Source organism: Notechis scutatus, chromosome 2 (assembly GCF_049901735.1).
Source record: "Notechis scutatus isolate UNSWTSFEM ecotype Mainland chromosome 2, rNotScu1.2, whole genome shotgun sequence".
Lineage (NCBI taxonomy): Eukaryota > Metazoa > Chordata > Lepidosauria > Squamata > Elapidae > Notechis > Notechis scutatus.
The window spans coordinates 197,186,967-197,211,818 of record NC_142010.1 but is presented as its reverse complement, the minus strand read 5'-3'; the positions used below and the strand labels follow the sequence as shown (position 1 = coordinate 197,211,818).

The following is a 24,852-nucleotide window of genomic DNA, read 5'->3' as shown; positions in this document are numbered from 1 at the left end:
TCCGGTGTGCAACAAAAGTACTTCCTAATGGCAAGCCCCCCCGCCATTTCCCCATTTCACATGTTTTAATATAGGCCTTAATTTGGGGGGAGGGCTTAATTTCATTTCATGCCTATAAAACATGGTGGGACTTCCTATTGGGGGAGGCCATATTGTTGGAGAAACAGGGTAGCAATATTGACTTGAGTTAAGAATTTGTTCATTGTAAATGCAGGATGAGATAAAATAAATTATACATACCTGTGTTTCCCTGAAAGTAAGACTGGGTGTTGAGATAATTCCCTGTTAGGAGAATGAGCACATACAGGGAGACGTAGTGAGAGAAGTGAAGAATAACACACACACAGGCACACAGATACACTGTACAGTAAATGTAGGTTTTTACTGCCAATAAACGTTTAAGCACAGTCCAAGATAAGCAGTCCAAGTCATTCACAGGTAAAGCAATCAGTGTTCAGTTCAGGGATAATCCAAATATCAAAGTCCAGTATCAAAAAACAGTTCAGTAACAGACTTACATCCACGATCAGTAACAGTCATTTAGGAGGAACGGCAACTCTCTCCAACAGAAGGAAACAGAGACTCACTGAGACTAAGATAACCCAGGTTTCTGGCTCCATCTTATGGCCATTTGAGAAACCACACCCAATTACAGTTTTAGCATGCTCTTAAAGATACAGTATTAAAATGTCTATCCTGGTTTATATATTTCTAACCCAAATAACTGTTAGGTGACTTACATTCCTAACACTGGGTCTTATTTTCTTTTGGATCCCAAAAAAGCACCAGGACTTATTTTCGGGAGTGTCTTATTTCCCCTCCCCATGCACAGGAGGCCTACTTTTTCTGCTTGCTTGGCGGGGGGGCATGAAGCTGCTCCACACATGCGACTCCAGCAAGACCCCACGTGACTGTTGGCCCACTTCTTCTGCTTTCTCATTGCCACAATGGAGCAGGAGGCTGAGCAAGGCCACAAGGGGAAGTGGGGGGTGGGTGGAGCTACCCCATGCACCCTGAACCATCTTATCTCAGGGCCCCCGCAACGAGGCCATCCACACCCTGACACCTGCTTCACCTCAGCCATGGCACCAGCACGCACTCAGCCTCCTACTCCACTGCGGCCGTGAGCAAGCAGAAGTGGGCTGGTAGCGACGTGGGCTCCTACTATACATGGCTGCTGCCATGAGGCAAGTGTTGGGTCATGGATGGTCTGGCTATGGGGGCCCTGAGGTAAGCCAGTGCGGTGCACATGGGGCAACTCCACCACCACTCCACCTTGCCTCGTGGCCGCGGCATCTTGAGCAACCAGATGGAATGGGCAGGCAGGTGGCTGCGCAGGCTCTTAAGTAGGCTTATTTGGGGGTTAGAGCTTATATTTGGCACATATGTAAAACATGCTAGGGCTTATTTTTAGGATAGGTCTTATTTTGGGGGAAGTAGGTTATGTAAAATTGTTTTGGAAGATTAGAGGGTTTTAATGTTTGAATTCAAGTTAGAATTTTAGTATAATTTCCAATTGAAGGAGAAAAGAGTAAAACGAAGTACAAGTATTTCTGATTGGGGGGAAATTATTAAAGACAGTAAACTCTGCTCTTCTTAAGTGTTGCAGCTGTCTTTTCCCATTATGCTGCTTTCCTCAGCAGCTTATTTTCTGCAACAAGTTGCCATTAGTTACTGCCAAATGTTATAGGCAAGGTTGTGCTTTAACTCTGTAACAGCCTTTCCCAAGTGGTGCCTTCCAGGTGTTTTGGATTATACCAACCATTGTTCTTGCCTGCAGACCTTAAATGGCAATGGAAGTAGAGGGAATGGAAATTGTAATAACTGGAGGGGCACCAAATTGAAAGAGTTTGAAGTAATATTATTGCAACAGCATGTGCCAAAATACCAGTATCTTAATATTCCATATCTTCATTTTAAGATATGACCTTTCATCTGAATTTCTATCATTATTGAAATGTATTTGAAGCATCAAGATAAGGAGGTTACTGCATTTATGATGTGCTAATATAGTAGTTTGGGGTTGCTTTGGACTTGACAGAGTTTAAAAACTAATTTTTTTCACATTGTTAAATTTCATGGGTTACAATAAGAATGTAAATTTATTATTATTTATTCTATTTATGGCTGAAATCCAATAGACTCTGGGCAGTGTATACAAATATAAAATAAAACATAACCATGGCTAAAAACATTGAATCAGATGGATAGCTCCAATTAAAATGATGTAAGGTAAATGAAAAGGTTCCTTTCGCACATACGTGCTATCGTTTCCGGCTCTAGGGGATGGTGCTCATCTCCATTACAAAGCCAAAGAGCCAGCGCTGTCCGAAGACGTCTCCGTGGTCATGTGGCCAGCATGACTAAACACCTAAGGCGCATGGAACACTGTTACCTTCCCACCACATTGGTCCCCATTTTTCTACTTGCATTTTTTACATGCTTTTGAACTGCTAGGTTAGCAGAAGCTGGGACAAGGAATGGGAGCTCACTCTCTTATGCGGTGCTAGGGATTCAAACCGCTGAACTGTTGACCTTTCTGATCAACAAGCTCAGTGTCTTAGCCACTGCGTAAACAGCAAAATCTACAAAATAGGGGCCTTAGACAAATAATTAACATCGTCCCCAGATCTGCAACTAAAGCCAGGTTTTCAAGCTTTCCAGACTCCTATGAGAAAAAGAGGCCACCCTTATCTCTGAGGGAATGCTGTTTTAGAGGGTGGGACCAAAAGGCATGCTTCCTAGGTCCCACAAGGTGATGTTTAATGGAGGGTAGCTGGAGCACACTCATTTTGCTGGAACATACTAGTCAGGTACAGACAATTGGAGATAAGCAGTTTTTCAGATATCCATTTAAAAGATTAAACATGCAGATATTATTCAGGTTACTTATTTGAATATACTAGAAACCAAGCATTACAATAAAATTAATAAGTAGTTGGATAATGATCATAGCTTTTCTATCTATTGATTGTAGAATCTGTGATGGAAATGTATAACACTGCACATGTAACATTCTATTAGCCTTTGTTTAGAAAAATAGCATTGAAAAACCATAAATCTGTCCAGATGTATCTAAAAACAGTGCAATAATTTGAAAAGTAAATATTCAAAAAATTATTGTTTTGTAATAAAAGCAAATTCTTGAATGATACTCTATTTTTATTTAGATATTCATAAATGAAAAAAAAAAAAACAGGGGTGGGATCTGACCGGTGTAACTACTGGTTTGGTGATTTACGTTTTGCGGGGTGGGATTCTACCGGTTCTGTGTCTGCTGCTCTTCAGAGCTACCGGTTCTACAGAGCCAGACAGAACTGGTAAATTCCACCCCTGGAAAAAAAAACTATAGTTTTGGCATACATACTATCTTTGTTTTATAATCTTTTAATATACTTGTTATTGATACTCTAGGGAATTTATAAATTAGCATCTTGGTGAATCATCAGCTTACTTCCCAATGTTTCTAATATAGATCTGAAACTTTGTGCTGCAAATGATGGAAATCAAACATCATTATAAAACAAATTTCTGAACAAATGCTCAGTCATTTGTTAAAATAAACATTTCTGAGCAAGGGAGAATGTTCTGATCTTTCCAAGCCTGAGAATTGTGATGCAACATTAGCTTTTATTAATACATTTCTCACTTTGGAATAATTATTCTATCTAAATTGAATCATTTTGAATGATAGCTGTATATCTTGAATAAATGTTTAAAACTGGTAATAATGCATGAGCCATATTTTTTAAGCAGAACATTTTAAGGCATCATACTTAATTTGTTATTTGCCAAGTAAGTAAGATTATATTGTGGTTTTGAAATAAGGAAGTCTTTGATTTTCCTAGCCACAATTCTTAATTAGTTTGCTAGGAGGGAGCTTCTTAAACATGTTAATAAATGTATTCGGTATTATGCATTGAATTTAGGTATAAAACAACAACTCAGAAAATATAAACAATTATTTTTATAGTTGTACTGTAGTCTTCTTTAAAAAGAATTAGGTAGGTGTGCTATCACTTAAAGTGTTTAAAGCTATTTGAAGGAGTCAAATTTATGAATAATAACTAGTAGATTTAACCTTTAAAAAAGATAACATTGTATACTATCTCTCTTCTTATCCCAGCCCAGTGTGCTAATTGTAAGCTACAAAGAAACACTAAAAGCTGTGTTGCAATTTGGACATTATGACCAAACTGAATGGAAGCCTGACAGTACCACAATAGCTGTTTCGGTAAGTAAAGAAACTTGTATAAAGTTATTTTATGTTTCTAATAGAGAGATGTTTCACATAATGGTTTATTGAAACAGATAGAAAATTAATTTAAAACTAAATTTAAAATGTAGATTGAATTGATATCTATATTTTTCATATCTATATTTTTGTTTAGAGCAACCATGATCTGAGAGTCAGGTGCCATCTCTTTAAGCTAGGGATGTTCCACAAGGCTATAACAGAATCCTTTGGGCACTCTTTTTTGTCTTTCCTCCAAATACATAAAGATACATAAAGATTCAGTATCCTATGATTCAGCAATAACTTGTCTGAATACGTCTGAATTTGGGTTTGCATTATGTTTTGTAAAACTATTCTTCATAAAGACATACATTCTGAATTTTTAGTATCTCATTCAAATGTATATTCACATCTTTAAATAGTATTAATCTTTGTAATATATTAAACACAAACACAGCCTCTTAGAGGTGAAACATGCTTACTTCATTTTCTGCTAAGATTTGAAACTCTTCATTTTAATTGTTTGATATATTCCTTAATTTGTCACCGCAGTCTTGAGGTTCTCTGAATGATGCACAGGGAGATTATGAAACCACAGTTACTGCCCTTGTTTACTTGCTTGATCGGCTAATTTTCTTCAGAATGATAGTTGGCCATTAGCTATTTTTTTTACATTCCAAAGCACTATTTTAAGGCAGTTTTTGTATATATTTGTGTCAAAGTTGTGAAAATATTTGATTTTTTTTAAAAGAACGGCTTTATAATTTGATATGGTTGTTATTCAAGAAATCTAATAAAGTAGATTTTTGTAATCCAGCAAACCATAGTTATTACCCATTATCTTTCCATGTATCATAATGTTCAGTCTATAAAATATAACCATATTGATAAACTAATTTATTTTGAAAAACTAATTTATTTGGAAAAACCTTATACTTGAATGTGAATTTAAATGTGAATTTAAATTTGGTATCCTATACTTTATTATATGTTTTCAATTAATAATTAAAGAAAATAATATTCTTTATCTTCAAGCTTTAAATTATTAAAAGTGCCAAATCCTGACTGTTGTTTTATTATGTTGCTAGTAATCTCTTGCTGTCAATTTTTCAAAATCTCAATAGATTCTCCTTAGAGCTGCTCGGAGCATCCAGAAGTGGGTGGTGCTTCAGTCTCTGCATTCATAGGCTGAGCTTGATTTTGAGGAACGCTCCTCCTTCCACGTGTCTCCTCCATAGCGTTCCCCAGTTTTTGCTCAGCCTCGTGCGAGACAGGCAGTGCATAGACTAGCTCCTTGGCCAATTCAGGATTTGTTGTCTTCAATCGCAATTTCTTCTGATTTCAGGTTTGATTTGTTTTCTCTCTCATTTAGCCCTGCGCAAGTGGTCTGTTTGTTTGCCATTCACCCTAGGGAAGCGTTTTTTGCGCCCCCACAGGTGGCAAGGGGGTGACCCATTAGTGCCTTTGCACTACCCCCCTTCCCAAAACCTTACCCTGCCTTCTTTGTGTGCTGCTTTGCCTTCCTTTTGCAATTTGCAGTTTATTTTCAGTTTGGATTGCTTCGTTTTTAGTTTATTCCCCCCTGAGAACACTGTTTCAGCAGGGAAGGGCTAATCCCCCCCCTTCCCTGCCTCTCTCTCTCCAATTAAGAGCCTTGGCTAGCTCTTGGAGGAGAAATCCGCACTGAGCTATCTGCGGAGCCCTCGCATAGTTGCAGCCGCCATTTTGAAAGCCTCCTCGTGGCCACCGCCATTTTGTTTGCAGTTTTCCTTGCTGTGTGTGCTCTCTGCTCCACGTTACAGGACCCCTAGGCCTGTTTCTGAGCGATTTCACCTCTGCCCTTGCATTTGCAATTGAGGTTCTGACTATTAATTCTGGTTTAAATTGTTGGCTTCACCACAGCTCACTGTTAGCTGCGAAGTTGCAGCAGCAACCCCCGCCCAGTGTTGCCTGGGAAGGAAGGTTGCTAAAGGCCCTAGTTTTTCTCTGCCTTTCTGGGCCTCAGGCGTTCTCCTTTCGGCTGATTGGATTCGTTGTTTTTTTGGCTAATTGGTTACCTTTATACAAATATAATAAAAATAAATAAATTTAAAAAAATAAAAATTAAAATAAAATAAAATAAAATAATAAAATAAAATAAATAAATAAAAATAAAAAATAAAAAATAAAATAAAATAATAAAATAAAATAAAATAATAAAATAAAATAAAATAAATAAAATAAAATATAATAAAATAAAATAAAATAAAATAAAATAATAAAATGAATAAAATAAAATAAAATAAAATAAAATAAAATAATAAAATAAAATAAAATAAATAAAATAAAATAAAATACGAACGGGGGTGAAATATTATCAGGGCTCCCAGTCTTGCTATAGATTGGCCCCTGGGCGCGCCAACCGCCTTCAATCCGACTCATACCACATTCTGCAGTACTAGTATTCTCACAGAAATGGCAGAGGGTAATACTTCTAGAGGACCTTCTCTGAAGGCTAAATCTAAGACCCATCACTTGCGCAGACAGGCTAAGGAGACCTCCAAAGCCTCCCAAAGGGATGCCCTGAGGAGCCATAGGGCCCTGGAGAAGGAGATTAGCAGACGCTCCAAAGAGGCCCCTGCTACAGTCCTCCCACCCTCCACTCCCTCTACATCTGCTCCCCCTCCCCTCCAGTTTTTTCCTCACCATCCAGGCGCAGCTTGCCCTCTCAGGGTCATCAGGTGCAGATTACTGGAACTCCGGCTAGAAGGGCTCCTGAAGGGCTCACGCCTACTGCTGCTGGCCTATGCCAAGAGGAATTGCTCATAGAGGAAGTCCCAGAGAAATTACGATCCTGGATGGAGCTGGCTATCCGCCAAGGCATTGCGGCTGGACTCCAGCAAATGGCCAGCCCTGGGCACTACATGGCAGCCTCGGATCACGAGTCTCAATCCGTAAGATCCATTCCCAGATCGGAACCGCTCCATGGACAGGTATCCCTGCAGGGGGAGGTTCCCCCTACAGTAAGGGAGGAGGAGGAGGAGGAGGAGGAAGGGGACCTAGATCTAATCAGGGAAGAAGAGGAGTTTGACTTGAGGTCTTTGCAATACAGCGAACCCCTCTCTGAGGTAGACCCATTAGAAGGGAAGATGTCTGAGGACGAGGGTCTCACCCCCAACCAACCCGCCTTTGTGGGGCTATTCAAGCCACAATTATTCAAGTCCCTCCTTTTCAAGGCCAAGAATATTCCGGGCCTAAACACTCAGTCACCATCTGATCCCACTCCTCTTGCTCCAGAAGGTCCAGAGGACTCCATTTTTAAGCAGCCCATAGTGGAGGCCGAAATCACCCCAACTCCTCCCATTTTCTCTGACCTGGTGGTTAAACAGTTGGCCTCTACAGTGGCGCCCCCTGCCACGTCGGCCCATGAAAATTTTTTTTTAAAAAAATATGGACCCAGAATTTTCCAATTTATTGGGTACCCCTGAGGTTGATGAGCCCATCGTGGGTCTAGCCTCTTCCTCCACCCTTAGTGATGCACTGGAGGCCCTGAGGCCGGAGGACAAGCGGGCCGAGCTGGCCTTGCGCCGAGCACACCAGTCGGATGCCTGGGCAATCAGATCAGCCACTGCCGCCTCTTTCTTCACCCGTTCATCCATTCGCTGGCTCCTCCAGCTTAAACAACACGTTCCAGCGTCCAATGTCAGAGCGCATCAGGACATAGCCAAGATCACGGCCGCAGCTGAGTTCTCGGCCGATGCCACCTATCACACTGTTAAATTCTCCACCAGAGCGATCTCATCACACATCACAGCCCGCCGACTGCTCTGGCTGAAACATTGGCAGGCAGATCTTAAGAATAAGGTCAAATTGGCTTCCGCTCCCATCGTGGGAAATAAATTGTTTGGACCGTCTTTGGACCCCCTATTAGTGGAGGGTCGCAACAAGAAAAAATTTCTTCCCTCCCTCACCCGGAGGTCAGAACCTAGAACCTCGTAGCCCTTTCGTAGAGCTCCCTTTCGGCCCTTTTACCAGCCCCCCTTCTCCCCTAGATTTCAAAGGCCCCCTCCCTTCAGGCCGGGTCAACCCCCAGACGGCCGATTCATCTGACAGAAACAGAAGGGGCAGCAGCTACAAGAGGCCCTTTCGGGGATCAGGTAGCCGGCCCTTCCGGCGCTCCAGATAGGCCATACGACTCCATTCCCATTGGCGGGCATCTTAAAGCCTTCGCCAACCTGTGGGACTCCTCTACTTCCGACGCCTGGGTCAGGGACACCATCAGGTTTGGCCTGGCCCTCGAGTTCCAGTCCACCCCCCCGATTTCTTTATGCCATGTCCTCTCTCCAAGGACCGCACTAAGCGTAACCTCATGGATTCAGCTATCCAACACCTAATTGACATAGAGGCCATCCAACCGGTTCCTCAGGCACAACGAGGGCGGGGTTTCTACTCCCATTTGTTCGTAGTCCCAAAGCACTCGGTGGGATGGAGAGCGATACTGGACTTAAAGCGGCTTAACCGCTATCTGGTATACTGTAAGTTCAAGATGCACACATTGCAATCTATCGGGAACTAGACAAGGGGACTGGTTGTCATCCATAGACCTCACAGAGGCATATCTACACATCGCCATCCGGCCTTCCCATCACAAATTTCTTCGCTTTTGCTATAATAACCACCACTTCCAACGTGGCTCTTCCATTTGGTTTAGCCTCCGCCCCTAGAACCTTTACCAAGGTTCTAGCTGCACTGGCGGCCCACCTCAGGACCCTCCCGGTGCGTCTTCACTGTTACTTGGATGACATCCTCATCCTATCCTACTCTAAATATCAAGCTGTGAGGGACACCCAGGTTACCCTAGCCTTTCTCCAGGAGCATGGGTTTCTTATCAATTGGAAGAAGAGCCAATTATCCCCTTCCACCAGAATAACCCATCTGGGGACGGTGATTGACACCCTGAAAGGGAAGGTGTTCCTATCTTCGGATAGGCTTCTCAGTATCCAGAAATCCGTTAGAACCGTCAGGCGCCTCAGGAGGGTTCCCCTTCTGGAATTATCTCAATTACTGGGAAAAATGATTTCATGTATTTCCATTATTCCCTGGGCCCGTCTACACACCAGATCCCTCCAGTGGTTCCTGCTTCCATACCAGAGATCCGGCACAAGCAACTCAAAACTCAAGGTCAGGGTTCCACCAAAGGTCCTCACGTCCCTCCTTTGGTGGAGCAAAGCGTCCATCAACAAGGGCTGCCCCCTCAAGGAGCCCCAAAGACTCACCGTCACCACAGATGCCAGTCTGTTCGGATGGGGCGCTCATGTTCAGTCCATCACATCACAGGGCAGATGGTCAGCGACAGAGCGATTATGCAACATAAACTGGCTGGAACTTCACGCCGTGCACCTGGCCCTTCGCAGCTTCCTCCCTCAGGTACGCGGCCACCACATCCTCATTCTCACAGACAATGTGATGGCCAAAGCACACATCAACAAGCAAGGGGGCACACAATCATTACGTTTGATGAGGGAGGCCAAGCGCCTCTGCTGTTGGGCGGAATCCAACCTCCTTTCCATCAGGGCAGAACACATCTCGGGACTATCAAACATCCAAGCAGACTGGCTGAGCAGGGCTACCCTAGACCAGTCGGAGTGGCGCCTCCACCCATCACTGTTCAAGGAGGCGGCATCCATCTTCGGGCAACCGGTAGTGGACCTGTTTGCCTCCCCCCTCAATGCCCAGCTCCCAAGATTCTCTTCAAGGTTCCCATCCCAAGGGGCGGAGAATTACAACGCCTTACATTGCCCTTGGCCCACAGGGCTACTATATGCATTCCCCCCCCAGCGCTGATGCCCAGGGTCATCCAAAAGGTTCTTCACGAGAAAGCGGAACTGCTCCTCGTAGCACCTTATTGGCCCAGACGTCCTTGGTTTGCGGACCTCCGCAGTCTCTCAGTGGCCCCACCCTGGAGGATCCCATCAGACAGGATCTCTGTCTCAAGGACCACTTCTCCACCCAGACCCCCAATGGCTCCAACTAACCGTCTGGAGGTTGAGCGGGACCGCCTGAAGAGGGAAAACCTATCTAGCAGGGTCATTGACACTATACTAGCAGCCAGACGACCCTCAACTATAAGAATCTACAACGCCACATGGTCCATTTTTTGTAGATAGTGTGACAAGCTCCAAATTGACCCCGTTTCCCCTTCCATTGCTCAAATATTAGACTTCCTGCAGGAGGGACTCAGTAAAGGGTTGTCCCCTAATACATTAAAATGACAGGTAGCAGCCTTATCAACCGTCATCTCCTATGAAGGAGCTGATTCCCTTTCTCATCACCCCTGTATTCAGGCTTTTCTTAGAGGGGCCACCAATTTACACCCTCCAACTCTACACCGGTACCCAACCTGGGACCTTAACAGAGTCCTTATCTCACTCACAAAACCCCCTTTTGAGCCATTAAGGGAAGCATCTCTACAGTTTTTAACATACAAGGTAGTCTTCCTTGTAGCGATCACATCAGCCTGTAGGATATCGGAGATTGCAGCCCTATCCATTAGAAAGGACCTCTGTGTATTTCACACTGATTGAGTGGTCCTCCGGCCTGATCCTACCTTTTTGCCCAAAGTCAATTCGGTTTTCCACAGAGCTCAGGAACTTATCCTTCCAAATTTTTGCCCCAAGCCATCTCAGGAAAGGGAAAGGCAATGGCACACACTGGATGTCAGACACGCCCTGTGCGTTTACATCAAGCGCACAGAGTCCTTCCTAAAGTCAGAGGCCTTGTTTCTTTCCTTTCAACCCAAGACGCAGGGGCACAAGGTATCACTGTCCACCATAGGCCATTGGATAAGGGCGGCAATAGCCAGGTCATACCAGTCACAGGCCTTGCAGGTACCCAGAGGTATCACTGCTCATTCCACCAGGAGTGCGGCAACTTTGGCAGCCTGGGCCACCCAGGCACCAATAAACGAAATCTGCCGGGCGGCGACGTGGGCCTCCCCGTCACCTTTTATCAGGCACTACAAGATCGATGTGTTTGCCTCAGCTGAGGCTTCCTTTGGTAGAAGGGTTCTACAGAAGGTTTTTAGAGAACCCGAGGTGGCTGCAGACCAGACGATGCCCCTCCCGTAGGACAGGCCCAGTTTTGGTATGTCCCACTTCTGGATGCTCCGAGCAGCTCTAAGGAGAATGGGCTTACCTGACACGCCCTTTCTCTTTGAGCTGCGAGGAGCATCCAGCCCCACCCAAATTTCACCGTCTGGTGGGGTCTTGTTTCGGCCAATTAGTTAGTTAGGATGAGAGCACGAATTTTTTTCCTCTCGTCTTCGCAAAACTGGGGAACGCTATGGAGGAGACACGTGGAAGGAGGAGGAGCGTTCCTCAAAATCAAGCTCAGCCTATGAATGCAGAGACTGAAGCACCACCCACTTCTGGATGCTCCTCGCAGCTCAAAGAGAAATGGCGTGTCAGGTAAGTACCAACGCCCATTTTTTAAATAGCAGTATTCCAGTCAGCATTAACATATTTAAAAATAAATGAAGAACACTGATGAATCTGGTGTGATAAAGGTTATAATGTTGTGAGCTTATGCATATAGTTTGAAACACTGATGGAACTTGACAAAATAGTCGTTAAGTATCATAGCAATTTGTTTCAATGATATTAAAATTAACTCATTTTAATTATTGGAAAGCAAAGAGGAGCAAGGTCCAGTGCTGAAACATGATGTAATTATATGTTTTCTCTATCAAGACTTGAAGTATTGGAGCAATCAGTTATTATTATTTGCATTATCTTTCAATAATACACAAATATGAAGGGAAGGCACAGTTTTTTTTATTCTTTTTGAAAAACACTCTGACTAAAGTTTATTGTTTGACCAAGCTAAATTATTATCTGGAAGTTTCAACATAGTGCAGCATGTAGCTTGAACCTTGCTCAGAAAAAAAAAATGATTTGACATTAAGGGAATCTGAAGAATCAGATTTCCAACCACATACAGCACTGAAGCTGTAATCTGCTTTGCTTTGGATTTGTGGTCAAAATAATATTACATAATATCAATATAGCAATAGTACTTAGACTTATATACTCCTTCATAGTGCTTTAGAGCACTGTCTAAGTGGTTTACAGAGTCAACATATTGCCTCTGACAATTTGGGTCCTCGTTTTACTGACCTCAGAAGGATGGAAGGCTGAGTCAACCTCAAGCCCCCCATCAGGATCGAACTCCTGCCATGGGCCGAGTTACCGTATTTGCCGGCGTATAAGACGACTTTTTGCCCCGAAAAACATGCCTCCAAGTGGGGGTGCGCTTATACGCCGTATATCCACTGCCGGCTTCGGATGCTTGTTGGATTTGCGCAGCGCGCCTCTGGCTTCCTGGATCCCCGCGCCGCTTCCGCTTCATCCCGCCGCCTCGCTCCGCCCGAGGCTGCAGCCTTCCTGCTCTTCCCACGGCCCCTGGCACTCTGCCCTGCCGCTGCAGCCCCGGGATTTCTGGAGGGCGTTTCCGTGGTGGTGGGGGGTCGTCTTATACGCCGGGTCGTCTTATACGCCGGCAAATACGGTACCTACAATATTGCATTCTAACCATTGTGCCACCATGGCTCATATCATAAACAATATCACATTTTAAAATTATAATAGCACAATATTTACTAGTGAAGGAATAGGGGAGAAAGAAAACCATTTCTCACTTCTGCATTCCATTTCAAAATGAAGTAGTATAAATTTATAACTGTTCTTAACTTCCTTCCATCAAATCTGCAATTAAAATCTGCATTATCCATGTGATTTCTTGTGGGGAAAAGGAAGCCAGGTAACAGGCATTTAGCTTCATTCAAAATATATCTTTGAAATATTGGAAGATTGATATCCCAAACCTTACAAGACTTCAGTTTTTCTTACATGATAGCCTGGATCTTTTAATCCAGACCTGGCAAGATTGGGTTTGGGTTGCTTAAAAAAACGTGATCATTCTTCTGGGCTGCTGTAGCTTTCCATAATGATAATTCCTATTTTTAGAAGAATCTATATTTAAACCTATATCTGTTTACTAATACAAATTCCAATGAAAGTTAATGGTAGCTTCTTAAAAGTGTACAACTGAATATAAAATAATAACAAGTTGGAGTCATAATTGTTACAGAAAAATGTAGGTTAAATATGTCACATTCAGCCTTTTTTCATGTCAGTATATACCGAACTGAGCCTTGTAACATTATTAATTTGTATGGCAAATGGAACTCAAGAATGTGCATCTATGCTGATGTCAGGTTGATACTTCTACTGCATAGTGTTGTCTTACACTTTCTTGTAGCGTGACTTAGCAAATGAATAAATTATTTAAAGACAGATAATAGTAAAGAATGCAAGATTAAATAGACAGTGCTATCTTGTTCCTTTTGTTTCTTTCAAACACTGAATTTAATTATAACAATCTGGAAATTGTAATATATACTTATATAAACACTTCTGTCTGTCTTTAGATTTATAATAGTTTTACTTCAAATATTGAAGAAAATATCAGTAGGTGGAGCAGCTGTGGAAATATGCTTTCCTTCTCCATCATATTCTTAACTGAAAAACAGAAAACCATGCTTGGAAAGAAATCTGAAACCTTTTTTTTTCTCTTTCTGTCTTTGAGAAATATATTAAACTATTTTTAAAAAGGAATCTAGTTAACATTCTTTTAAGTGTCTGCTTTTGATTTAGAGTCCAATTTAGTTTAATTTGGGGGAAAATGCTTATTAGTATTGTGGGCAGTTACCCATCAAATGGGGAGGTTAGGATTAAATGAATAAAACAATATACTGAAACTAAAGAATGAAAATGTAAACAATCAGGTGTTTGAACTGTGATATTGTGTTCTTTCTCTCAAAATATAAACTCTGCCTTTTAAGTATCTTTTGTCTTAAGGTTTTCTTAAACTTTTTTCCTGCTATTAATTTGGCTGAAATATAAAGCTTCAATATGTCGGAGACAAAAAGTATCTTCTGAGTAAAAATAAAAACAGATAATGTTCTTTATCAAGTTTGTTTATAAATATGTATTATGGATGACTTGGAAGCAAGACTGTATGATCTAATATTTTTTTTAAAAAATTCATAAATGTAAATAGAGAAAATAATGAAAACCTATCTTTTCATTAAAAAACAAATGATTACTCCCCATTAAGTCACAATTAAGATTATTTGAATATTGGGCAAAATTAATAAATTCCATAGGAGTTTAGGGTTAAGTATATGGGTAGCAAACTAAATTAGTTGTGTGTGTGTGTCTCTCTCTCTCTCTCTCTCTGTGTGTGTGTATGTGTATATTCTCATATTCAACAGTATTACAAGAAAGAATGTGCTTGATTTATGCTGATCAATGAATAAAATTTGATTTTATTTGAGTTACAAATAGACCTTGAGTTATGATCATAATTGGCACTGGGACTTCTGTTATCAGTTGGTGTGGTCATACAGTGAGACGTTACATGATCACACTTACGACAGCAGTTCTGTTGCTTCCCATTGTAATCATTAACTGAGAACTGTGGGTCATTAAGTGAGTACCCATACCAATCAAGCCATTCTGGGCTTGGTCCCTCAGCTTTTCCAGTAAACGCTTTAGTACATGTGGCTCCTCAGCCTGGTCCAATAGGGAGATACAAATAAGAATGTCAGCCAATGGGGGAAGCTGGAGGTAATTTCATCCAATGGGAGAGTGCCATTAGCTCAGGGAACATTTGTAGAGATCAGGAGAAGATAGGCGGTGGGGGGAATTGAAGAGCCTCTGCGTTTATAAGTTTGGGTGAACCACCAAGGGCCTGAATTATGAACACATAACCATAGGGTTACATGGGAGCATTGCAATGGCTGTAATTTGGGGCATGAATCATAAGTTTCTTTATTCAGTGCTACCATAATTTCAAATGGCCACAGAAAAAATGGTTGTAGCTGAGGACTACCTGTTTTCATTTTTCCCTTGAGTATAACATTCCAAATGTTTTAAATATATGGAGTTTAAATTACTGACAACTCTGATTTTCCTTAAAAGTTTAAATTATGCATTTTTAAATTTTGTCTATCTTATCTTTCAGACTGCAAATGGATACATATTATTTTTCAATCTTCTTTCTGTAAGAGACAAATACCTGTATGAGCCAGTCTATCCCAAGTAAGTTTTGCTGTAAATCTTTTATTTGTTCCACTGTACAGAGCTACATGTACCACCGGAACAAATTTCTAGTTACACAATAGGAATTTCCCTTTATTTTCCTTCCCCTCCCTCTCTGATCTGTTTCGGTACTTTTAACATTTTGCTGAAAATATAATTTTTGATCCAGAAAACTATTCATAAGGGAAAATATGGGGAAAGAAAAAGAAATTTGCTTTTTGTATGACATAAAAATATGGCCTTATTAGTAATGTATACAGTATATTTGTCAATTCTTTTGTACTTTTTACTCCATAATTTGAAATTTTAAAATTGTGTTTTAACAGCAGGAGCTTGGAAATTCTACTTAATAAGTGTAAATAAGAAACAATACATATCAGGATCAGTAGTCTAGAGAAAGGATGGACAGATTTCAGGCATATTCTGTAGTTGGCAGTGATTAGTTAGAAGTGGTTTGTTGGTTCAGTGTATTGGCAGTGGTTTGTTGTTGGCAGTGGTTTGTTATTCAGTGTATTAAGTGTTATGCAAATTAACTAACATCTAGGTACCCTAACAATTGTCATATTAACCCTTCAAACTGAAAAATGTTAAAAGTTAACATAACACAGCAATGCTTCTTCAAAACAACTGTATTATTTTAAAAAACGCAACAAATAACAATGCCAATACGGTGATGTTCTCAAACTGCAGTACAATGAAAAAAAATATCACATAGGATTGACTTTTGTCATCTTGATGCCATGAAGGCAGGAATTTGTCCTAAATAATACAATTTAACTAAAATTAAATGAGAGCCTTTGGAAAATGAAGTGGTTTGGGAAAGTGAGATTTAACAGAAAAAATTGTTCCATATAAAGAATTTCCTTTCATCTGGATAACATTTCTTAATAATGAAAGGAGAGAGAACCTGATTGCACTTCTTTTCTTCAAATAACTGAAGGCATAAGGAGAAACAGCATGATATTCCTATTGAATAAGAATAGTGGAAATATAAATGATTAGAAAGAATTATTTGTTCTTCATTTAACTCCTACCCCATTTTTAAATCCTTGTTGATATATACCCAGTTAGATAAGTAAGATACTTTAAAGCAGAGGTGGGGAACTATGTCCTTTTATGACTTGTGGACTTCAAGTCCCAGCAAGGCTGGCTCATGAATTCTGGAAGTTAAAGTCCACAAGTCATAAAAGGGCTTGTATGTGTGTCTGTGTCTGTCCATCCCTTTAGGGTCTAATAGTTTAGCTCAACTGAAATTCTAAATTCACTAGTCACACATCTGCTTAGAAATGGTGATGTAACACAGCTTTCTACCTACAGTCCTTCTGACTTCAATAGGTATGCATTATCCATAATCCCTAAGTATAACAGCATTCTTTTTAAAAAGTATCAGTAGAAACTATGTTTTTCATTAGTACCAATAGAAGAGAAAATATGTTCATCATTTGGTGTTTAACTTCATTTTTTTTTCTTATTCTGACTGTCTGGAAATTCTGAACTATGATACTGTTGCAGATGTGGCCTCTACTTGCTCAGACATGCTCTGGGCCTTTCGCTTTCCCTGGTCTGGCAGAAAACATGTGAGGTTTGACTAAGCTGTGCTAATATCTGGGTGGGTGGAATTAACAATTGTTTCTTACAAGTTGGACCAAACTGGTTAGATTGCAGCCTATTAGATGTAATAGTTTCACCTGCACCCAAATCTTGGGTCCATTAAATTGAAGAATAGCATATGTAGAATGAAGCACATCTATTTCAAATTAAAGAGTATGGCATCTTAAATCATCAGGTATTTGTTTGTATAATACTGCTTAAAGGCCTTTCAATCACAAGTTTCTATTAGCACTGGTGGTGGTGGAGTAGGAAGACAAAAAAACCCTTAAAGGTGTGCTGCAAATTAATAGTGATATATCAGCAGAATACAGTTCCTGGTCCTGAAGAATACATATACTGTATAATACAGTTGTCTTAATGGCCAAACTGCTTTGTGCTATACACATTGTAATAAAGCTTCGCTTTCAAAGCTATAATGATCTTGATGGCATAGAAATGATACCAAGCCACCATCTTGAATTAGCTGCATCTAAGGCAAATTAATTGAAATGGAGATATACAGAACTCCCAGTTTGGGAATAGTACTTTCTGGAGAACTTCGGAACATTCTGTAATTCTTCCAGATCAGACTAAACTTCTCCCAGGATCATGCTGTCCCAGGGATGGTCTGTGGTTGAAATTGAAGATTTAAGAGTTTTGCATAACTGTTTGTGAAGCAGTGAACTCTTCAGCATCCTTATAATTTAATCTTAGTTGAACATTTTGATATTTACCACTTGGTTCCAGGGGTGGACTTCTACCGGTTCTGTCCACCTCTGTAGAACCAGTAGCTCTGAAGATTAGGAGACATAGAACCGGTTCTATGTCTGCTGATGTTTTTGCCCACCCGCCCACCTGGCCTCTTACCTGATCTTTATTTCCTGATTTTTCAACTTCAGCTGCCGAACAAGGCACAGCTGCAGTTAAAAAGGCAAGAAAAGAGGGCTATTTCAAAGGCTGCTTCTCTGCATGCAGCGTGCTGATGACGATTTACAGGCTCTCAGCAGGGAAGCACATCATAAATCACTGAACCTCGTAAATCCCCAACCGGTAGTTAACCCTGTCGTATCCCACCCCTGCTTGGTTCCTTAAATTGTATATAAACAATAAGGACAATAACATTTTAGAAATCAATCTGCATTAAAAATCAATCTCATTTAATAACAATCTGCAATTGTGTTTTGACCATTTTGTGGTTACTTCATGTTAATAAACAGAATTCTATTAAATTTTTCACTGTGTTAATAAGAGATTAGCTAATTTTCAGGGAAGTGAGCTACCATAAATAATGTGAGAATATTCCTTCTCCTAATAACAAATTGTGTCCTGTGATTTTTGAAAAATTGTTAGCTTTTAGCCAAAACTTAAATACTTTGTTTTTGATTAAAACTGTACTTATCTTCAGAAACTCTTCTCATCACTACTGCTTCTAGCAATAATACTCTGTCAATATTGGGAAAAAACTTGTAAATCTGTTATGGAAAAATGACAATAATCTAGGACAATAATTTAATTGTTTGGAAAGGCTATACATGAAATATACTTATGATAGAAAGAGAGATACAGATATAGTTCAGAAATGCTCTTAGGCTTGATAGATAAATAAAATTTCTAAGAATATTATAAAACATTTTTGCTGACAATCCCTCATATCTCATTGTAATACAATTATAATTTCTATATAATATATGCATATAAAGCATATATTATAGAATCATTTGTTGTTGTTGCTTTTGCTTTCTGTCATTCATGTGTTCTTTAGGTGATCTTCCTTTTCATTTCTCCTAATTTTTAGACATCTATGATAAGAGACTGCAGAAATATAGCTCTTGTTGATGTTGCAACATAGATGAAACATTCTTTCCTGCTTCTGTCACCAACTTACATTCAGAGTTTAAAGGTCAAAGCTATTGAAGCACTAAAATAAGTTCACAAGGCTATTTTGTGTGTCTGAGTATTTTAAAGGGGTGTGATCATTCTATATCTTTCAACTTTTTTAGTGGAAATCAATAAAGAAAAGAGAGTAATGGGGAGCCATTTGTGTTAAATGATTTAGCATTGCATGGGATTGAATTCTGGCTTGATTCCCCTAGACTGAAAAGAAAAACAATTAGATTTTGGCATCTTCTGCAAAACAGTATCAAATTATGTTAGATATTTGAGATTTATTTTTTCTTAAAACTTAAATAGAATGTTTTAAATTTAAGTGAATTTAATATAAGGCAGTGGTTCTCCAGATGAGCTGTTCAGAGCATTCAGGCATGGGGGGTGCTTCTGTCTCTCGTCCAATAGGCTGAGCTAATTTCTGAGGACACTCCTCCTTGAGGCTCCTCCTTAGTATCCCCATTTTTTTGCTCAGCCTTCGTTCGAGAAGGGCATTTTTCTCTTGGATGGATTTTCTGAAAGTGAGCAGAAATAACAAAAAAGGTCAGATAGCAGCTTCTGGCTGCAAAAAGACGGACGTGACCTTAAAAATAGCAAATATAGCTCCTGACATCACAATTAACATCAGCTGGCTGTCGGAGCTTTTTTAACATCAGTGAAGGCCTCCACGGCGCTCCAAGTGCGCTCAAGCCAGCACCGAAACAGTTTTCCCTCAGGTTGCCATTACAGCCTCTAAGAAACAGCCGAGGCAGTTAAAATCAGCTGGTTGGCAGAGCTCGTAAAATTCTACAGAAAAGACTCTGCAATTAGTGCAAATCGCGAGAAGCTTCAGAAGTAGATCTAGAGAAGCTGCCGACACTGAAGTTAACAACCTACTGGCTGTCGGAGCTCTTTATTCCCTTACTGAGGACAGCAACGGTGTGATAAGCAGAGATTATATATATAGAGAGAAGCTTTATTCCCAAGGAATTCACCTGATCTCAGGGGAGAAGCGTAAGAGCTTCCCCTCTGGCGAAGCAAAAGCAGCAGATTAGCGGCTGCTAATTTAACAGCTGGCTGGGAGGATTTGCGTGCCAAAAAAAGCGGTTAACTGCAGGCGCCATTTTCCTCCTCAAATTCGAGACCCTGTCATTGCGCCATTAATAACAGCCAGACAGAGGCCTGAAATTCAAATAAAATAATACACTGTAGGAACAATCACAGGCTGATCAAGGACAGCTTAAAATAATCTGATTTTTATTGACTACCTTTATCATATACAATAGTGTTGGATAACAAAAACATTAAAGTTGGCAGTTCCCTCACAGTAAAGTCAGTCGGCAAAACAGCAACTAGCACTCAGGCCTGTGACTGCCTGTGCACTAAAGCTGTTAAGACCCAGAAAAATATACTGAATTATTTCAATTTAAATTTACCACATCTGGGCAGATCAAGGTGAATCCTCTATTTGGCATATTTGGTTTAATATATACATATACATATACATACATATACATATACACATATATATGTATATATGATTTAATTTAATTAAATCAAATTATCTGTACATTAAGGAATCCCTGCCCATTTCAGAACAGGCTCCTGAGATGTGCCAACTGTCTCTAATTGTCAATCCTCACATTTCTACAGCTCCTGTATCCAGGGGTTGCAATGGAAACTGGAAGCTCTATTGGCTCCACTGTTTCAGGCTCTAGAGCGGCAGCCAGAAGGGCCATGGCCAAAACCAAGAGTAAATCATCAGGCTCAAAAAAGTGTTCAAAGGCCGCTGAAAAAGACACCAAGAGGCGTCAAAAGGCACTAGAAAAACTTCTGAAACTTCTGACTTTCGCCTCCTCTGAAAGTTGCTCCTGTTCCAAGCTCCATCCCAGCTCTGCCCCTGGATCTGTCAATGTAATCCAGGTGCAACAACATCTTGCCAGACCAAGCAAGCATTTAAAGTGTAATATTTGCACCATGAAGGGCCCCTGAGGCTACATTCACCCCCACGGCCACTGGTCGTCACACAGAGGAATATCTTCCTCCAGAAATTCCTCCACATATGAGAGTTTGGATGGAGCAAACTATCAAACAAGGCATCGCAGCAGGAGTGCAACAGACCTTCATGGCAAGGCAACAGCAAGCAGGCCCTGAGCATTACTTTCAATCTCCAAGGTCTAAGCAGAGCAGAATCCATTCAACTTCAGGTACCTTCCCAGGGGGCACATTTCCCAATAGCTCACATGCCCGACCAGGGTATTCAATGCAGGGAAAACCAAATAGACCAGCTAGAACAAATTGTGTCAGTATCCTCTCAGGATAATGATTCATCCTTGTCTGAGGCAAAGCAGCTAGAGAAGGATATGTCAGACGATGAGGGATTAGCCCCTGATCAACCTATTTTCACGGGACTATTCCGCCCACATCTATTTAAGTCTTTACTGTTCAAGGCAAAAAACATTGCACGCCTTGACAATCAGAACTCTGCCTCCCAACTGCCTTCAGTGCAGGAGGAGTTAGATGATTTAATATTTTTACAACCTGTCATCGAAGCAGAAGTCATTCCAGTCCCACAAATGTTCACTGAATTAGTTCAGAAACAGTAGTCTTCTACTGCTGCTTATCCCAATCCAATGAGGTATGGCAAAAAATTCTACAACTTAGCACCAGAATTCTCTAACTCCCTACTAGTCCCCATTGTAGATGAACCAGTAGTAGCTCCAGCCTTTCCTTCCGCTATACCTAGCGGAGCGGAAGAAACTCTCAAACCAGAGGACTAGAGAGCAGAATTAGCTCTTCGCAGGGCTCACTTTGCAGATGCATGGGCTATCAGGGCGGCTACAGCCGCTTCATTCACCTGAGAGATTCCATTCCCTCACCAAATACCAGGGTGCATCAGGACATAGCCAAAGTGATGGCAGCTGCAGAAATCTCTGCAGATGCAACCTTTAATTTGGTAAAATTCTCATCAAGAACCATAGCGTTCCACGTCATGGCACAATGCCTATTCTGGCTCCGACATTGGCAAGCGGACAGCAAACATAAGTGGAAGCTGGTATCTGCCGCCTTTGAAGGGGACAAACTGTTTGGATCTGCCTTGGATCCACTCCTGGTGGAATCTCAAAATAAGAAAAATATCCTCCCCTTCCTTTTTCGCAAGCCTAACAGACCTTTCCAGTCCTTTTGTCCCTTCTATCAAGGATCCTATTCCCAAAGATCACAAAGGCCCTTTGGGTATAGACAAGGACAGCACGCAGAAAGATCTGACTTTGGGGACAGAAATAGGAGGGGGGGGCAGAACAAAAGGTCCTTTCATGGAGCAGGAAACTAGTCCTTTCATCGGCCCAAGTAAAATCATTCCCGACTCTCCTATAGGAGGACGGTTAAGGTTATTCGCAGATCAATGGGAATCCATTACATCAGATGCCTGGGTCAGAGAGACCATAAGATCAAGGCTCTCTCTAGAATTCCTTTCCACACACCCAATTTTTTTTTATGATGTGCCCTGTTTCAAGGGATCCTACCAAAAGAACTCTTATGGAGACTGCAATTCAGCATTTGCTGGAGATCCGCGCAATCCAACCCGTGTCGTCGGATCAACAAGGGCAATGATTTTATTTACATCTATTTGTGGTCCCAAAAAGTTTGGAGGGTGGAGAGCAATTCTAGATTTAAAAGGCCTGAATCGCTTCCTGGTTTACAGGAGATTTAAGATGAGCTCCTTGCAATCAATCCTTCTCAGTATCAGACGAGATGTATTAACGCCCATAGACTTAACTGAGACGTATTTACATATTCCTATCAGACCCACGCATAGCAGATTCCTGAGATTTTATTATAATCACCACCACTTCGAGTACATAACTCTTCCATTTGGCCTGGACTCAGCCCCCGGACCTTTACAAAGGTTCTGGTGGCGTTAGCAGGCCATCTTAGGAGTAAGCCAGTCCAGCTACAATGCTATCTCAGTGACATATTAATTTTGTCATCGTCCAGCCAGCAGGCTGAACTAGATACCCAGGTCACCCTACAGGCTCTTCAACAGCATGGATTTTCAATAAATTGGGCCAAGAGTCACTTGACACCTTTGACTCACCTCCTGCACTTGGAGCCATCATTGATACAGTGGCTGGGAAGGTATCCCTATCACCGGATAGGCAGAGTAGCATTAGACAGTTGTCAAAAGAGGCTAGAACTCTCAAATGAGTACCCCTGGCCCAATTATCCAAACTATTAGGAAAAATGATCTCATGCATGTCTATTGTTCCCTGGGCCCGGCTCCACGCCAGTACCCTTCAATGGTTTCTGCTCCCATATCAACAGTCAGGAAGGAGCAATGCCATGTCCAAGGTCACCGTTCTGTCAAAGGTCCTCAACAAGGGCTGCCTTTTAAAGGACCCTCACAGACAGACTATCACAACAGTCTGTTTGGATGGGGGGGGCACACTGTCAGTCCCTTACAGCTCAGGGTTGTTGGTCCATGACAGAACAGGCCTGCAGAATAAGCTGGCTGGAATGGAGGGCAGTCTGATCCAGGGACAACATGTTCTCATCCTGACCAACAACATGGCCACAAAGGCCCATATAAACAGGCAGGGGGGCACCCATTCAATATCGCTAATGAGAGAGATAGAGACTGTGCTGCTGGGCAGAGAGGAACTTGATCTCCATCAAAACGGAACACATCTCAGGACAGTCCAACACCCAGGCAGACTGGTTGAGCAGGACCACTGTCAACCATTCTGAGTGGCGCCTGCACCCAAGATTGTTCCAGGAGATGTCACATCTGTACAGCCAACCAATCATAGACCTCAACTCACAGCTCCCAAGGTTCATTTCCAGAAAGGAGCAGAGGGAATCAACGCTCTATGCTGTCGCTGGCCTCGAGGTCTCCTGTATGCCTTCCCTGCACTTCCACTGATTCCAAAGGTGGTCCAGAAGCTTCTAGAAGAGAAAGCGGAACTATTGTTGGTGCACCATACTGGCCCAGACGTCTGTGGTCCACGGATCTCAGGGATCTATCAATAACAGACCCATGAAGAATTCCGCCGGACAGTCTTGCTCACACAGGGTCTAATTCAACATCCAGATGCACAATGGCTGCACCTTGCCGTATGGCGCTTGAGCGGAGACGTCTGAAAGGTGAGAAGCTCTCCAATAAAGTCATCTCTATGATCCAAGTGGCCAAACATCCTTCAACGAACTGTATATACAACGCCACCTGGAACATCTTCTGCAGGTGGTGTGATAAGGTGAGAATAGACCCCAACTCTCCATCGGCTCAAATACTGGACTTTCTCCAAGAAGGTTTAGACAAAGGACTCTCACCAAACACTTTGCGTAGACAGGTGGCAGCCTTAGCATCAGTCATTCCCTGTGGGGACCTATGATCCCTTGCTCATTACCCGAGGATATGCAGCTTCCTCCGTGGGGCCACTAATCTGAGACCTCCAGTGCTCCATGGATACCCCACCTGGGATCTAAAAAGGGTTCTCACAGCACTCACAAAACAACCTTTTGAGCCTCTGAGAATCATGAGTCTCCACCTACTTACATACAAGGTAGTGTTCTTAGTAGTAGCGATAACATCTTCAAGACAAATTTCTGAGCTAGCTGCCCTGTCACTGAGACAAGACTTCTACATTTTCCATTCTGACAGAGCTGTCCTTCGTTTAGATCCAATCTTTGTTCCCAAAATTAAATCGGCCTTCTACAAAGCACAGGAGTTGATACTCCCCAACTTCTGTCCTAGACCATCTCACAGTCTAGAGTGACAATGGCATCTATTAGATGTACAACATGCACTCCAAATCTACATAGACAGGACTGCATCTTTTAGGAAGATGAGGTGCTCTTCGTCTCCTTTCAACCTTCTACTCAAGGAAGGAAGGTCACATCATCAACAGTTGGCAGGTGGCTGTGAGCCACGATTGCAAACACTTATGAGACTGTACCTACAGGTATTGCAACACATTCAACTAGGTGTGCTGCAACATCGCCTACTTGGGCAACTCAAGCATC

At 41.6% G+C, this 24,852-nt stretch overlaps 2 protein-coding genes across 2 annotated transcripts in view; both read left to right on the top strand.

The window, feature by feature from the left end:
* Positions 1-24,852, top strand: part of RIC1 (RIC1 partner of RAB6A GEF complex) — a 60,109-nt gene that overhangs the window by 7,369 nt on the left and 27,888 nt on the right. The window contains exons 2-3 of the mRNA XM_026675940.2: positions 4,127-4,234; positions 15,302-15,378. Coding sequence (XP_026531725.1) covers positions 4,127-4,234; positions 15,302-15,378 — 185 coding nt within the window. The remainder of the gene's footprint in view (positions 1-4,126; positions 4,235-15,301; positions 15,379-24,852) is intronic.
* Positions 7,075-10,060, top strand: LOC148132460 (uncharacterized). The gene is given in 6 exon segments (XM_087953941.1): positions 7,075-7,634; positions 7,750-8,080; positions 8,269-8,530; positions 8,533-8,782; positions 8,784-8,906; positions 8,908-10,060. Coding segments are annotated over 6 exon segments (2,679 nt in total).